Source organism: Ambystoma mexicanum, chromosome 9, assembly GCF_040938575.1.
Source record: "Ambystoma mexicanum isolate Mex_15411 chromosome 9, UKY_AmexF1_1, whole genome shotgun sequence".
Lineage (NCBI taxonomy): Eukaryota > Metazoa > Chordata > Amphibia > Caudata > Ambystomatidae > Ambystoma > Ambystoma mexicanum.
This window is the reverse complement of record NC_090931.1, coordinates 1,069,937,163-1,069,952,369: the sequence shown is the minus strand read 5'-3', so window position 1 is coordinate 1,069,952,369 and position 15,207 is coordinate 1,069,937,163. Positions and strand designations below refer to the sequence as shown.

General features: G+C 44.5%; 1 protein-coding gene across 4 annotated transcripts in view; it reads left to right on the top strand.

Annotated features, from left to right (window-relative positions):
• Nucleotides 1–15,207, top strand: part of TANC1 (tetratricopeptide repeat, ankyrin repeat and coiled-coil containing 1) — a 2,406,012-nt gene that overhangs the window by 1,394,544 nt on the left and 996,261 nt on the right. For all 4 annotated transcript variants that reach the window (XM_069616378.1, XM_069616375.1, XM_069616376.1 and 1 more), the window contains one exon: nt 1,128–1,359. In XM_069616378.1, coding sequence (XP_069472479.1) covers nt 1,128–1,359 — 232 coding nt within the window. The remainder of the gene's footprint in view (nt 1–1,127; nt 1,360–15,207) is intronic.

Below are 15,207 nucleotides of genomic sequence, written 5' to 3'. Positions count from 1 at the left end.
GGTAAACATGAATCAAACAAGGAAATCAGCATGTAGAACAATTTACATATGAGAAAGAAGAGGAGAGGAGGGGGGTGGAGAAAGAAGGGGGAGAGTAGTGAGTAAAGTGAATAGAAGGAGGAAGGGAGATTTAGAAGAGAAGGGGGAAGATGAAGAACAAAGGGAAAGAAGGGTAAGAGGAGGAACGGTATCAGGGAGGGGAATGAAAAAGAAGAGATTTCAATGAGGAGCGGAAGGAAGAATAGGAGGGGAGGAGCGGATAGAGAAAGGTAGGGAGTTCCAGTGTAAGGGGGCAAGGAGCTGAAAGGAACGGAAACGAGAAGAGGCACAAGGGAGTGGGGGAACTGAAAGTAAGAAGAGATCGGCAGAACGAATGGAGCGAGATGGGGTGTAAAATGAGAGAAGAATGCTGAATCATTAAATGAAAATGCAGATGAGTTTTGACTTGAAAGCAGCTAGTTGTCGGTCTTGTAGGTGCTGGCACGGCTCAAAGTGATGACAACTGTAAGAAGGAAGACGGGCACAGTGGTGATTGTTTAAAATTCTTTTGTCTCATAAGCATACCCATCTTACTTCTAGTCTTTGTTTTAGTCTAGCCCTCCCTTTAACCCCTGTTAAATTGGGTGCAACTTTAGATGTGTGGACCTGTCCTAAAATACGTCATTAAAGTATTTCTGTCTCTGCCTAAATAACTATTTAAATATGTAAACCCCCATTTCTGATGTTGATAGGGTGGATACATCTATTCACTGGAGTTCTCATGTTATGATTGTTTCGAAGCAATTGTTGTTTTTTCATTTGAATACATAAATATATCTAAAGCTCTGCTTGCACTCCACACCTCCAAACATTTGCAAATTGCTGGATACGCATTGAAGTCACACAAATGGAGAAAGGTGACCACATATTTCTGTGTACCTAGGTTGAACTGAGATCCCAACTCACACCAGCCAGCCAAATCACAATGTATGTACTTTGATATTCTAATATTTTCTTTAATTGGTCAAGGCAGTTTAACACTTGTTATGGACTAGGACGAATACAAAACACCACGCTTAAGTATTCTGCTATCATACAACAAAGCTCTGGTTTTTTATTGGAGTAACACAATTTCTTTTTCTTTTTAGGTTGTTGCCTACCACTACTGCCAAGCTGATAACACATACACATGTCTTGTGCCAGAATTTGTGCACAGCATTGCTGCCTTACTTTGCCGGTCTCGTCATCTAACTGCTTACAGGGATCTTTTAATAAAAGAAACACATGTGCAGAGCATGCTAAGTCTCAGATCATGTGTACAGGATCCTGCGGCAGCGTTCAGAAGAGGGATATTGGAACCACTGATAAATCTGTGGCAAGGTGTGTAAGTAAGGGACATTGGCTCAGTTATGGTAAGGGATTTAAGAGCCAGCACAAACTGGAATGTCAAAAATGTATTATTCTTATGTGTTGTTCAGGCGGATCAATTACCTTAAAAATAACACAGGGTGACTATTGATGTGTTGCAAATCATTCCGCTGAATAGCAAGATAGCTGATTTTATATTTCTCTTGGCACTATGACTTTGATTAAAAAAATATATATATATATTATAATTTTAGCAGTAAACTGGGTTCATAATACCAAGCCAGTGATTTAGTTGGTCTGACCATTCTTAATATGCTTTTAATGGTGAAACCTTTTTGAAGAGTCGTTTTGCAATTGTTCTTTTGTGAGTTCTCCTATATGCTTCATTTTTTTGACAGCAGTGCATAATCCTCCTGGTGTCAAACATTAGTGGCCGTAATCTGCACATTATTGAAGGCATATAACATTGACATCAATTTGTCAGTGCTCTATTTTTCCTTCTGCTGTAAGGATGCACGTGGACATGGAATGAGTAAAGGCTGTGTGTTCATCCAAAGCTCTAGGTTTTGCTTTGCACCCTTACATATTTTCTTTGGTGCTCCTTTTCCGATATCTCCCTAATCTCCCTTTACTCATCAACCTCCTGCTCTCACTGCTGCTGATGATGTTCATTGCTACCTTTACCTCAGTCACGCTTGTTTTGTGGCACTTGCTGGTTCCCCAATGCCAGTTATTCTCAATCGCAGTAAACCCTCAGGTCCCATCCGAACCAGAGAGCACCACTTCCTGTAGTTGTAGGGAAGCACCTTCTAGTTGAGAATCTCTACAGTCCACTGTAGTAAAAGCACTGTGTGCCCTAGAAGAGACTTCCATTAAACAATAACGGTCAATTAAGAACCAACCTGGAGCCACTTAAAACAAAATGAAATCTGCTTCTTTTTTGTCTTGGCCACATAGAAAATACACACACTGGCCTGTTCACCTCAGCGAGATTCACTCCATCTGTTTCTCAAGGGACACTCGGCATAGTATGCTCACATCATTTAACCAACTTTCCAAATGCACGCATGACTGCACTGCATCATGCTTTCAGTGCACATTATAAAACATTACAGATTACAAGTGAATGAGAGTGCAGACTTCAAGTAGACGATCACCACGCTGCTACAATAAGCAAGCATCACATCACAAATTGAGCTATCATTGCAACAAAAAAATGCCCCTTCACTTACAGGAGGCACCCACTCAAGCTGTGTACTGTAGAATAGCATCCCATTTCAGAGGGGAGGTCTCCACTACTGTAGGAAAGAACTCCTTATTGGCATGAGGCAACTACCTCATCCATCTTCTGTAGAAAACTATCCCACCACTAAGAGGCGAACATCATTGCAGACTACATCCTTCTCCTAGAGATGAGCACTGCAGCCCACGATTTTAGGAGAGAATCACATCAAGAGGAACAAGAATGGCCTGTATAGTGCAGAAAAGGTCTCTCTCACGTAGGAGAGAACCATTGTAGGAGGGCACCCCTTCACTGAGGGACGACCACCATTCCATATCTCAATTTTAGGTGAGCATCCCATGTTTACGATGAGATAATCACCACATGCCCACTACAGTAAAATACCTCATCATTAAGAAGATGCTCAATACAGCCTTCTACTGTAGGAAAGTTCTTTATCACTGATGAGACAGCTGCTACAGCCTGCGTTACTATTCCCATCTGCCTGGGCATGCTTGTGTGGACAGAGAACCACATTCCACTTTACAAAGAAGTAACTGTTACTTGTTCACTCTTTTTTTCCCTTCTCATGTTGGTACTTCACACACTCTGAGAGAAAGTCCCTAGCCTGACCTTACTGGTGTATGATGGGATCGCCAAAAGTGGTCGATGCCGCCAAAATGTAGGTGATGCTGGACGCAGGGTGCATGGGGATAACCTGCAGGTTCCCTCTACCATGCCATGCATGGGAGACAGAGGCTGGCCTGTCCTATTGCTTTTGTAGAGGCTCCTATGTCATCACACTCTGTACCCATTGTGCCAGTGCAGAAATCCTATCGGAAACCACAGGGGGAAAGAGCGAGATCTGAAGATAGACCGATAACTTGAGGCGCAGTCAACCATTCTCCTCAAATGTTTTCCACATGAGGTAACAGTCTGAGGCCAGGTTGTGGCAAACAGAGGACGGTCCTTGGGGAGGGATTAACCAAGTTCTACATCAAAGTGCTTTCCTACAGTAAAAGGCTGTTTTGAGCGTCTCCTCTCGGTGACAATATGGTGTTTTACAGTCCTGTTTGTGAGGGAACTCTCTTCTACAGTAGCAGGCTGTTAGTGTTGGGATTCGCTCCTAAAATAGTGGGCTGCAGCGCTCCTCTCTAGGAGAAGGGTGAGTTTCCAATGTAGTCATCTGTGAGTGTCTCCGCTTAATGGTGGGTTAGTCCTCTTCAGCTGATAGCTGTGGTGGTGGCCTCCCATACCAATGAGGAGTTCTCTTACTGTAGTGAAGACCTTCTCTAAGAAATGCAGTAACAAGGCTTAAGTGATTGTCGGGGGTATCCACAGGGGTGAGACCCATCAGCTAGTTCCCATACCATCTCTATAAGGAAGTACACCTGAGTTCCATTTGGCCAGAGAGAAGCTGGGGAGTGGGATCAAGAGAATTAGAAGGGGCTAATTTAAAGACAACTGCTAGGAAGTGCAGAAGGAGCCTGAGCCAGGAGGCAAAAGAGAGACCCTGTAGGCTGGGGTAAGGAGGAGCTAGGAGGTTGTGTGGGAGACCCATAAGGTTGAGGTAGAGATACAGAAAGATGGGGGGGGGGGGAGTATTCCCACAAGGCTGGGGAGAGGGATACTGTAAAGTTAGCTCAGATTACAGAGGTGTCCAAGGGGAAGGCAGTGGGAGAAACCATGGAGGAGGGTGTCTAGAAGTCTGCTATTAATACAAAAGGGTGTGGGATAGTTTTAAAGAAAAGAAAGAAGTGTTATAAAATAATATGTCAGGATATGGTAGCCTGGGACTCCCTTCCCCACGTTTTGAGCATGGGGTAAGGCGGGATCTTGGAGCACAGCACACTATCGAGCTTCCTCAGCACGAGTCGACAGTTCTGTTCCAGTTTATCAGGAGCCTCGATGGCCAAGTATCGTTTCTCTTGAAATTCTCTTGCCATCAAGGGCCTGATGTGTTAAACTAAGAAAACAAAACTTCCTTCAACCAAATTAAAGTTTTTGTTTCACCAAACGAAAGTTTGATTTCACTTAGTGTCATGATTACATCCAGGGTTTCTGGTTTAGATTCAGGAGTTCAGGCCATGTGAGATTCTTTGTATAGATCAGTAGGCTTTAGGCGAGTGTTAGCTTGGCAAGCATTCCATTCTCACAGTTCGCAGTGTTAAGTTAACCATAGGCTTCCATAGGGGACTCGGTTATGTACCAGTACCCCTAACATGGCTGCCCTTTGGGTCACTGATAAGTAATAGAGAACTAGGCATTGCGCTTTGAAGACTACTTAAGCCCCGCCACCGCAGTAACGCACGCTTCGCGTTAGGTCTGCTGACAGCAGTGTAACGCTACCGGCGCTCGGCTCACAGAACCTGCAGAATGAAAGAAAAGTAATGTTAATAACTTAAAAAGCTCACAGAACATTTTCACAGACCACAGATTTGAATTACCTGACTAAAGTTTCCGCCGCAGTTTTTAAACAGAAGAATTTCTTCCGTCATAGTTTCAGTTCAGTGATCAGCCTTCGTTCGCAGCCGCAGCAACATTCCGAGGTTTCTTCCGGCTTCCGAAGACCTGCAATCCAAGGTACCATAGTTCTAGAATGAACATTACAGAATTAACAGTGAAAGATAGTTCCTACGTGTATACGTACCTGAACCTCCCATGAGTTTCCCTCACAGTTAAAAGTCGCGCTTCACAGAAGAAGGCTACAGTTTAGAAAACAAACTTTCGCTGTTCAATGTTCTTTTCCCTGATACGCGTGCATACTTTCCAAAAAACCCTGTCAGGTTTATGAAGACACTCTGTTTTTGCGCTCTTCAACCATAGCAAGCGCGCCAACTTACCTCAAGAAAAGGTTTTCATATGTTTTCCTTTCCAACTCCGAATCCTTCAGTTAAAGTTTATTTCTTCAGAGAACCTGCAAAAGGAAGGAAGAATTAAGTCATCAAGAGAGATTGCTCAAATTTTAGAACTTTTTACCTCTGAGACATCAGCCTTTCCCCTTGGTTCAGTCAGACGATTATTATGCTTTAAGACACTTATCTTCAGAGGCTTATCAGAGTTCCAAAGCATCTTAGTCTTCAGAACCTCAACATCTAAGCGTCTCTGTGTGATTGCAGGTTGGAGAGCTCCAAAAACACAAAACACAGTAAAAAATCCTTTAAGGACCAGATTTGCAGATCAACAAGGCTTTTGAATCATTACGTTCCTGTGGAGACCAGGTAAGTGTTGCGCTTAGGGTGATGATTTTTCACCCCTGGGCCCCCCTCTTCCGAGCGCTAACCCTTGTTCCTTGTGGTTTTGGGTGATACCTTTTCACACCCTGGATCGCCCTCTTGCAGGCTTGGATCCTAAAACAGTTATTCTTGATATCAAGGCCTCTGTGGTTATGGTTTCCTGGTCCCGCAGGCCTGATAGGTTCACCCAGAAAAACAGCAAGCAAACACAAAGTTCTGTTCTATGTATTTCTGTGGTGATGGATTCACCCCTGGGTCCCCCTCTTCCGGGCGCTGGCCCTTCACAAATTGTACTCCTCAAATCAAATAACAGTTCCTTCTCTTAATGGACTTTGGGTGATGGCTTCACCCCTGGATCTCCCGTGTTCGGGATCGGACCCCTCTCGACTGTTAGTCTACCTGCACAAGGTTCACTATGGCTTTTCCTTCCTTCACAGCTCTTAATGACTTTTTAAACAGTTCTAGTGGGCATCCCTCGGCTGGGGTCACTTTTGTCAACACACTTTTTTTGGGAATTTAGACTTTTGCCCCCTTTACTGGCATCCCTCTTCCGGGTTCACTCTTGCCACTTCACCTTTGCTTTCAATGTCTGCGGAATTCAAGTCCCTTACTTTCACACAGTTCGTAGGTCAAAGGCTTTCGACTGAATGAGGATTTTGATTGGCCTCCTGTATGACCTCCTTGACCTATCTTGGCAGCTCTCCTACGGCCTTCTGATATCTGTAGTTTCACTCAGACAGGGAATGACGAGGGTTTCATGGAGTAGCACCCACGTGGTACTGGACCCCTTTTGCAGCTGGACTCCCCTTCACAATGTTACAGATCTCACTTTGCGACTTTCATTCACCACAGCCCCGTTCTTATAGTGTCTCCCTTCGACTCACTGGCTGTGATGAACCGCTTGGCATTCCTTTTTACTGGAATCAAGGCCGGTACCACGGAAGCAGGAGTCTCCCTTGCTCTGGCTTATCGGCGTTGATGCACTCTGTGTACCATTGACATCTGTTGCATCACACTTGGGCTATTGTCCTCGGTCTTGGGTTTCTTTCAGCAGAGGGTTTGCAGGGTTTTGTCAGAAAGGGCAAGGTCGTATCTCTTCTCGTCTGCCTCTCGATATTTGCCGCCTTCCTTCTCCTCTTGAACTGTCGGGGCTGGATAGCTATCTCGTTGTGCGGTCTGCCTTGCTCGTACTGTGCTCCATTACTCCACCTTTTATCCCTGTGGTGAAAGGGAAGGGCCATGTCACGATGCCTGCCCCCGGAAAGCCAGACCAGGCCCAGCAACCCCGGAAGCAGGCATCATGCCACTTGAAGCATGCCCAAAAACCCCAGTTAGGGGCTCTTTGGCTACAGTCCTCATAAGAATAAAGTCAGTCCTGGCGCCATGGGCGCCAGGCTCATTACAGAAATCTTACCTGTTGCAGACCATGCTGCATACCTACCTGATGCAGACCATGCTACACGAAGCCACAAGCCAAATGAGGCTTAAAGGGACTACTTTACCTCAGGGACTCCTTTCCTCTCGGGTGAGGCTGTGGAAGAATACTTACCTGGGACTTCTTCCAAGGCTATTTAAGCCACACCCGGACAGCCACACGTGCTTCGTGTTATTCTGCTTGCTGCCGCGTAACGCTCACCGTGTCTTCAGCAGCTCCAGTCTTCAGCCACGCCCGCTTCAGCCCTGGAACTCCTGAAACAAGAAAAGGAGAAGGAGAAGAGGTCAGAACAAAACCCTTACCTGAATCCTTGATCCAGCACATCGTCGATCTGGAAGAGAGAGGCCTTCTCAGGTGCATTGCCACGCACCTCGCAGAGCCGCGCTGAACTCGCCAACCGAGGCTGCATTCCTTTACTCCATCGCGAATCCAGCATCTCCAGGCCATTCTTCAACACCTGGGGGAGACAAGAACAGATAGGTGAGCAAGGACAATACAAATCACCCCCAAAGACTTACCTGATTTACCACAGGGGGGTACTCACCTCATTTCGGGTTGGCGCAGTTAATTCTGCATCATCGCTGTACCCCGGCCCCAAAGTGGAGAACCACAATAGACTTACCAGGATCTTACCAATTGCCACTTGGAACTCTTCTGGTGGTTTAAATCCGCAACCTGCAAGGAATCTGGCAGAGTGAAGATCAGACTTTTGAACTCTTACGAACAATTGGACTTAGAGTCAATACTGGAACTCACCAATTCCTCCACGCCAGTGAAGTAACTGGTCGTCTACGCACCCCTGCGCTCGACGCAGGATGGAGAGCTCATCTTCCCAAATCTTCAGGTGAGATTAAGAGGGAACTTCAGGAGTGTTCTGTGGGCAGACAAGGGGAGTGGGAAGGCGGGTTAACGCTCAGATTACGGGAGGTTAATTCCCTTTCTCCATTGCAGAAAGGTATTCGTACGAGTCCAACAAACGAAGCTAAGTGGGTCTGTCCAGTCTGTCATCTCGGCTCTACGTGTTACTCTGGTGGAAGCAACAGCGGGCCAGTTCAGATCCACGCCCCCGTGGGAATCAGGTGAGCGTAACAGGCATCAGATGTGTGCGATTTAAGTCGATTGCATGACTTTGCCTGACCCTTGCGTCGGGACACGTCAGGTAAACAGTTTTATTACAAGTCCGTTGTCTGTTAGAAGGTAAAGAAGTGTTCAGGTTGGAAACTGGGGCGGTAGAGTTCCTGAGTACCCTATGGGGTAGGATGGAGAAAAGGTGTTATACAGGATTATAGTTCTGTCAAGGGGTTTTGTAGGGGTTGTGGAATGAGCAAGAATGACCAGAGTTTTTATCGTGATCTGTACAGGGGGGATTGTGGAATGGTAGTGTGTTGTCAATGCCGTTTAATGGGTGTTCGGGACAGAAAAACCAGAGGGATGTTACGAAGAAAGATTGGGAGTATTCGGATAGGGAATAGGAAAGCAGGGATTCTGAGAGAGATGGTTTGTGATCTTAGGGGATTTGTTACATACGGAGTGGATGGTAGTTTTAGGTAAGATATATTGAACAGGAGGAAGGTGGGTAAACTTATAGCCTACAAAGACCTCAGGTATATCCTCCTCTCAGTCTTCCCCGGTACAATACCCTGGGCTCCCCTACCCAGGTGACCCTCGCTCGTCCACCCCCAGGGTTGGGATCTGAGGGCACCGGACTTTCCATGGCCACCTGAATAAGGGATTCTCGATGTCTACTTGGGAGAATAACCTCAGGTTTTTTACAGTGGCCAGAGTGGAGAGATGAAGCAGAGAATCTCCAGGAGTAGGGGACAGGAGGGGGAAAAGCAGGTGGAAGAGACTGGGATAAGATGCAAGGGAAAACCTGGGAAAGGTGTAGGAACAAGCACTGAGGAGGTGCAGGAGAAGTGCAAGGCAGAGAAAGCAGGAGAAGGATTAGGAAAAGAACATCACCAAGAGACCAAGAATTTACTGAAAGACTGAGACTGAAGAGTTGGGACCTCAAGAAGCCAGAAGTGAGATTGGGAGACACATGTATGGATTTTCACTAGACGAATTGAACATTGCGAGTTGGACCAGATAAGATAGAAAAACTGTCCAGATGTTTTTGCTGTGGTTGGGAGCAACAATTCTTCATGAGAGATTTACATGGGAAATACAACTTTTGGGACACCCCTTATAACTTTACCCCGCAGAAGTAAATTAATGAAAAATAGAATCTTGTCTTCTATATGTTTCCCTGAACGGCACCAAAGTTATAAAAACCTTCTCTTCCTATTGAATAGCCAACTTAATATCACTGTAGAGTCGTAAGGAGTCTGAAGCAGGATGCGGACAGTGTTGGCATTTTAATGGCTGATGGCCTTTTTATTAAACAGAAAATGAAAATCCTACCTTTCCCTAAATCTAAGAGTGGTTTCCCTGCCTCAAGCAAAATGAAGGAAACTGTCAGAACATCCGTCAAAGCAATAGTCAACGGTCCTGTGTCCAAAATGCCTATTTCCGACCCTTACCCTTCAACTAATATACAAAGGGGAAACTGGGACTCCTAACCAACTGCAGATGAATGGAACCCTTCCTCTGAGTAATGGCCAGTGTTTATTCCAATTCTCCAGATACAGCAAAAAAGGGGAAACTTAAAGTTCACAGTTTCAAAACAAAAAGATTCTTCAACAAGTAGCAGAAGGAGCTTCTTCCCCTTTGTTACAATGTTCACAAAAAACAAGAGGTGCAGTTCTCCTTCTCTTGGTTTTTCCAACTCCCAGTCAACACCAAGGCACTGTCTCCCTTTCCCTGGTTACCATAGACGCAAATATTCACAAGGTTGAGGTTGTATTGTCGCTCTTGATGTTTCGAAACTCAGTCAGTAGCAGAAGTACAAATGTTCCAAGGCCTAGAAGTTGTCTTGGTGTTTCAAAACTCTGTCAATACCTGGGTACTGCCCCCTTTCCCCTGGATATCAGATGCACAAATGTTCACAAGGTCAAGAGGTAGATGCTCTTGTCCTGGATTTTCTATGTTTTCCACAGGACATGAGGGAATGGCTCCCCTCCCCTGGTTTTTATTTGATCAAGAGGATGACTCCCTCCTCTTGATGTCACCATGCATATGGCAGTTGAAATTAAAATGGGTGAGAGTCCCAGACGCACAATCTTCCTGCCTGGTATACTCTTCAGCCAGGACATACCAAGATTCAGTTTCATACAATTTCAATATCGGCTGTGATGAATAAAAAAGTTCAGCAAATTTTCATTGAAACCTGCACTTGACTTTTACAAACAAAAAGCAGTTCCTGCGCTGATCCATGGTGCAGAATGTGCATTGGGGTGCTCCTTTTCATTATGGGCCATGTTAGAAAACATCTTTTTGCGTAAAGTGCTATGGCTTCCGAAGGGAGTCCTGACATCATGTATTAGATATGAACTAGGCCTCATATCGATAAATGCCAGAATAACATGGAACATGCTTGCATTATACCGAAAAAAAAAAAAAGATTATGGTAAATGTTCCACCTCAGTTTGAAATCCTACATGATCCTAGCAGCGGAGCAAAGGAAAACATCCTCAACCAGTGGGCTGAAAGTTGTGAGAAAATCCTGGAGGGTCTCAGTATTGATAAAAACATCTTGCAAATGAATCCTGATCTGGCCAAGAAAAACCTTTGGTTGCAGGACTGGATAGACACTGTAGACCAAAGATGTAAACATAAAGTAATGCAACATGCTCCTTGTGAATCTAAGGCCGTGAACAAGATCCCAAAATATCTGGAAAAGTTCCCTGACAGACATTGAAGAAAGCTCTATATGAAATTCTGACTAAACCAATTTAAAACTAAAGAGTTTCTTATTCGATGGGCAAATAATACAATAAAGGAAATGAGTTGCAGATTTTGTAATAAGGAGGAGGAAACTCTGAAACACCTGACTCTTTACTGTTCGGCCCTAAGATCTGTGAGATACAGAAATCTGGGTTCCTTTATAGCAGAAAGCCCTTCGATGAGAGCTTAAGATTGGTGGTGCGTTTGCTTTGATGAAACAAATAAGAAATTCATATTTGCTTTGACATTTTTCATGCAAGAACTGGCAAAACGGCTAGCGGTAACAGCTGAGAACATTGCAAAGTAAGAGCATATGACAGAAGATCCTGTGAGAAATAGGGAAAACAAGAACTTGAAAGTTGGAAAGTGATGATTGATTTCTAATCTGTGATGAAATGATGAAATATATTTTAAAGGCTTGTAACAAACCAAATAAAAAAAATTAAAAAATAAATACGCTTCTGCCAGGACATACCAAGATTCACTCTCATTCAATTTCAATATCTTGCCTCAGCAGCTTCTGGTGGTTTGCTTTTCCTGTTTATTTTCTTGTGCAAGTACTGCCCCAAAGAAGATATCTCCTTTTCTGGGTGAGGCATCAGGTTTCCGACGGAGCTTCTCAACCCCTGCGGTTTCACATGCAGCGCCCCGGTGCCCCAACTCCCTTCTATTGTCTCATCAGCTTCTCGTGGTGGCTTTCAGGTCTCTCGTGCTCTCCGTTCGGCTCTGCAGCTTCACTCTGTACTCGGGTAGCATGTCTCCTGGTTCCTAGTTCCCTCTGTCAATGGGAAGGCTCTGTCCTACCCTCCACCGTCGCACAGCGGAACCCTTTCGGATTTGCCTCACATTGGGGTACAGTCTCCTTGAGCCTTTCTGCTCTGCTGTTCTGCCTGCAGCTCTTCGGGTCCTTGAACCACGTTGAGAGGAAGAAGACTCCATGTTCGGTATAACAACTAAAGCACATAGCTTGGTTCCTCCAGGTATTCTTCAACACTTTGGCCATCTTCTTCCCTCCAACACTTTGAGTCAGAGTCAAAGGGGAGATATTTAGCAACTTTCCTGTTTGTCGTTCAAAGGTGGCCTTTTGCAACATGACAATAGGATATGGAGGATTGGGGAGTTGGATCCTGTGTGTCAACCTCGGATGGGTAAGGGGGACACCATGTTCTATCTGGAATATTGTCGCCAAGTCCATAGGGGTACTCCCCCTCCCCTGCACCCCCATGTGATCCTCACTCATATTGCCACCCCAGGGGGTCTTCTGGATTGTGGCCGCACCACCCTGGCCACCTGAGAAGGGGTCGACATCCTGAGAGTCATCACAAGTCTATCACTTGCTCTAATGAATAAACACACTTCACCATGTGGGAGGGAGGGGGACATAGGGAGGCGTAAGAGGATGAGGGAGTTTGAATATATATGTATATACTTCTGCAGCTTGTGAATCTGCTTAGATTCACATGCTTTGCATAGGTCGCCATCTAGTGGTTGGTGCAGACTATTACATCATATTCCTTTTTTTGTTTTTCGAATTCGAAAAGGGGTGTCGACAGAGGTGTACCTGCAACACTATCCTTAGTCTTACTTGTGCAGGTACCCATGATCCCTCAGGAGTCAACATCCTCAGATTTCTGCCATTAAGGTTGGATGGCAAACACAGAGTCTCCGTAATTCCGAGAACACTTTTTTGAACCGTCAACGATAATCGAGATTGATCACTATAGTACACAGACTCAGAGACAATTGACGAGAGAGCTGGAGTCGAAAGCAACATCACACCAAAAGGCAATGCATTAGGGAGAGTGGTAATGCCTCTATTCCCTCACACACACACATTTCAGCTCTCACAATCTTACCACATGGAGACCAAACCATTTAAAATGTGCCCATTGTGCAACACCAAGTTCCCTTGGAAGGACACACACCAAGTGTGCAACAGTTGCCTTCCAAGGGACCATGATGGCTCTCGGTGTAAAGCTTCTAGGCTTTTTAAACCGAAAAGGCCTAAAGAGCGTTGAACCAAATGTTGGCACCCTATGCGCTATGCATGCAGAAAAGACTGTGGCTACCACCGAAGATCTCGATGTTGAAGAGGTGGGCATATGTTTTGAGAGAAATGCTGACGAGCAGGATAAGGAGGAAATACAAAATGGTTCTTTATGTCCGGCCCCCAGATCCTCGGGGCCGATTTCTGGTCGAACTGTAGAAACTACCTGTGGCATCCAAAAGGCAGTTCAAAACCAAACCAGACACAACAAAACTGGGCCAAACTTGTATAAAGCATATGACCGAAAAATACATTTCAATGCCAAAATTGAAAACACGATCACTCGACGCATAAGTCGAAATTTAAAACACATGAGCACTGATCGAAGCGGAGCACTGAAAAACACAGTACAAATGACACTGCGACCCTGTAAACTCCACACAAGAAGTCTTCCTCAACGTCAGTAGAAGGAAAGGATACACTATCTGCTGCTATGCAGAGAAAAAGTACTTTTTCATCAGAGGAAATGTTAGAGCAAGGTAAACCGCAGGAGAATGGGACACGGGCATGGTTAAATGAAAGGTTTGCATCTGGAACTATTTGAAGGACTCCTAAAAAAGGAATAGGGAGACGCCAATCAATGTCATCCCATCCAAAAAGGAGGACACACACAAGTCAGGCAAAGCAGCCTGTGGAGGAGGAGGAATACTCTGAGGATGTCATTTTAGATTGAGGATATCATTGACCCACAAGTATACACTATTCCATCCCCATAAATGATAGTAACTCCCTTTACCTCATTTCCAACAGAGGGCCAAGTCCTCTATACAGACCTCCTCAGCAGGGCAGTGACCAGGTTTTAAAATTCATACCCAGGAAGCAGAGCATGGTGTAAATTTCACAGAGGAAATTTTAGAGGAGTGAAAATAGGTTTCATAATTTGTTCCTCTACTTAAGAGCATTCAGAAAAGGGTAAATTCTCCTCCTCTTAACCCAGTTCAGACAAAAGCAATAAAGCCTTGCATTGAAAAGAAATACAAACCATCTCCAAGTGATCCACTCTACATTAGGGCCAATTTTTGTTTTGTTTTATTGGATAATAGAATATAAACCTTAAACATATTGGGATTTACAGTTCAGCCAATTAATCTCATTTGTGGCAATCTGTTCTTTTCCTTCAGTTCCTTGCGGATTTGTTTCTGTTTTTTGTTGCTGCAATCTCATTCAACCATCGCTACCTAGAATGTCAATTATTTTGTCCATCATTTTCATGGCTGCGATTGTTATGCCAAATTTTTCTGCAGATAGAATTCCTTCCCACCACATTTCATCATTCAGATGAGGGTATTGTTGATAGTAATCACCTAGGAATGTTTGGCAAATTTCTCTAAGACCTAAGCAGGATATCATGAGGTGTTTTAGTGTCTCTGTGTTTCCAAATGAGTCACAAAATCGGCAGCCTGAGTCTTTTTGAGCAATCTGTCTCCTCATTAACTTGATTTCCCCCGTAGCCAGGATGTTCAATCGGCTTCTTATCAGCAAATCCCGATAATAGGCTGATGGGAACTTTTTTTTTTTTTGGTAGCTTAAGGGGAGATTTAGTTTCTTGATTTCCCAACAGATGTTAATACACATCTTAGATCCACTTCTTAGGTCTAAAGTATCTTGCCAGTCCTGGTCTTGTAGTTTTTTTCTTTACTGTACATGGTGTGATCTTTAACATCTCTTCATCTACATTTATTCCTTCCAAGAAAACTTGACAGGATCTTTTCCATATTGAATAGCAGGTATCTGAGTTTGTCAACTCTGTTCAGAATGGCAAAGGGAGCTGGTGGAGATTCTGTTATGCACTTCCTATATAGGGAAATGGTTTTCCACACCACTATCGGCTGCATAGATTGAAGTTGTAGTTCGAATCGGATCATATAGCCAGGCAGAGAATTTGGAAGTCACAGGATTCTCCTCCAAAAATAGTCTTCACATGTATCCCAGAACTTCTGGTGTAGGTTGATTAAGGCCTCCGCACCATATGTAAGGACTGACACCACCTTTTTGTTTGTAGAACGTTATGGTGGGCATTAGTGAGTACCTGCCATATCGATTATGGATTGCTCTACCTTGGTTTGTCAACTTGGCCAGCTTCTCTCGAATAAGT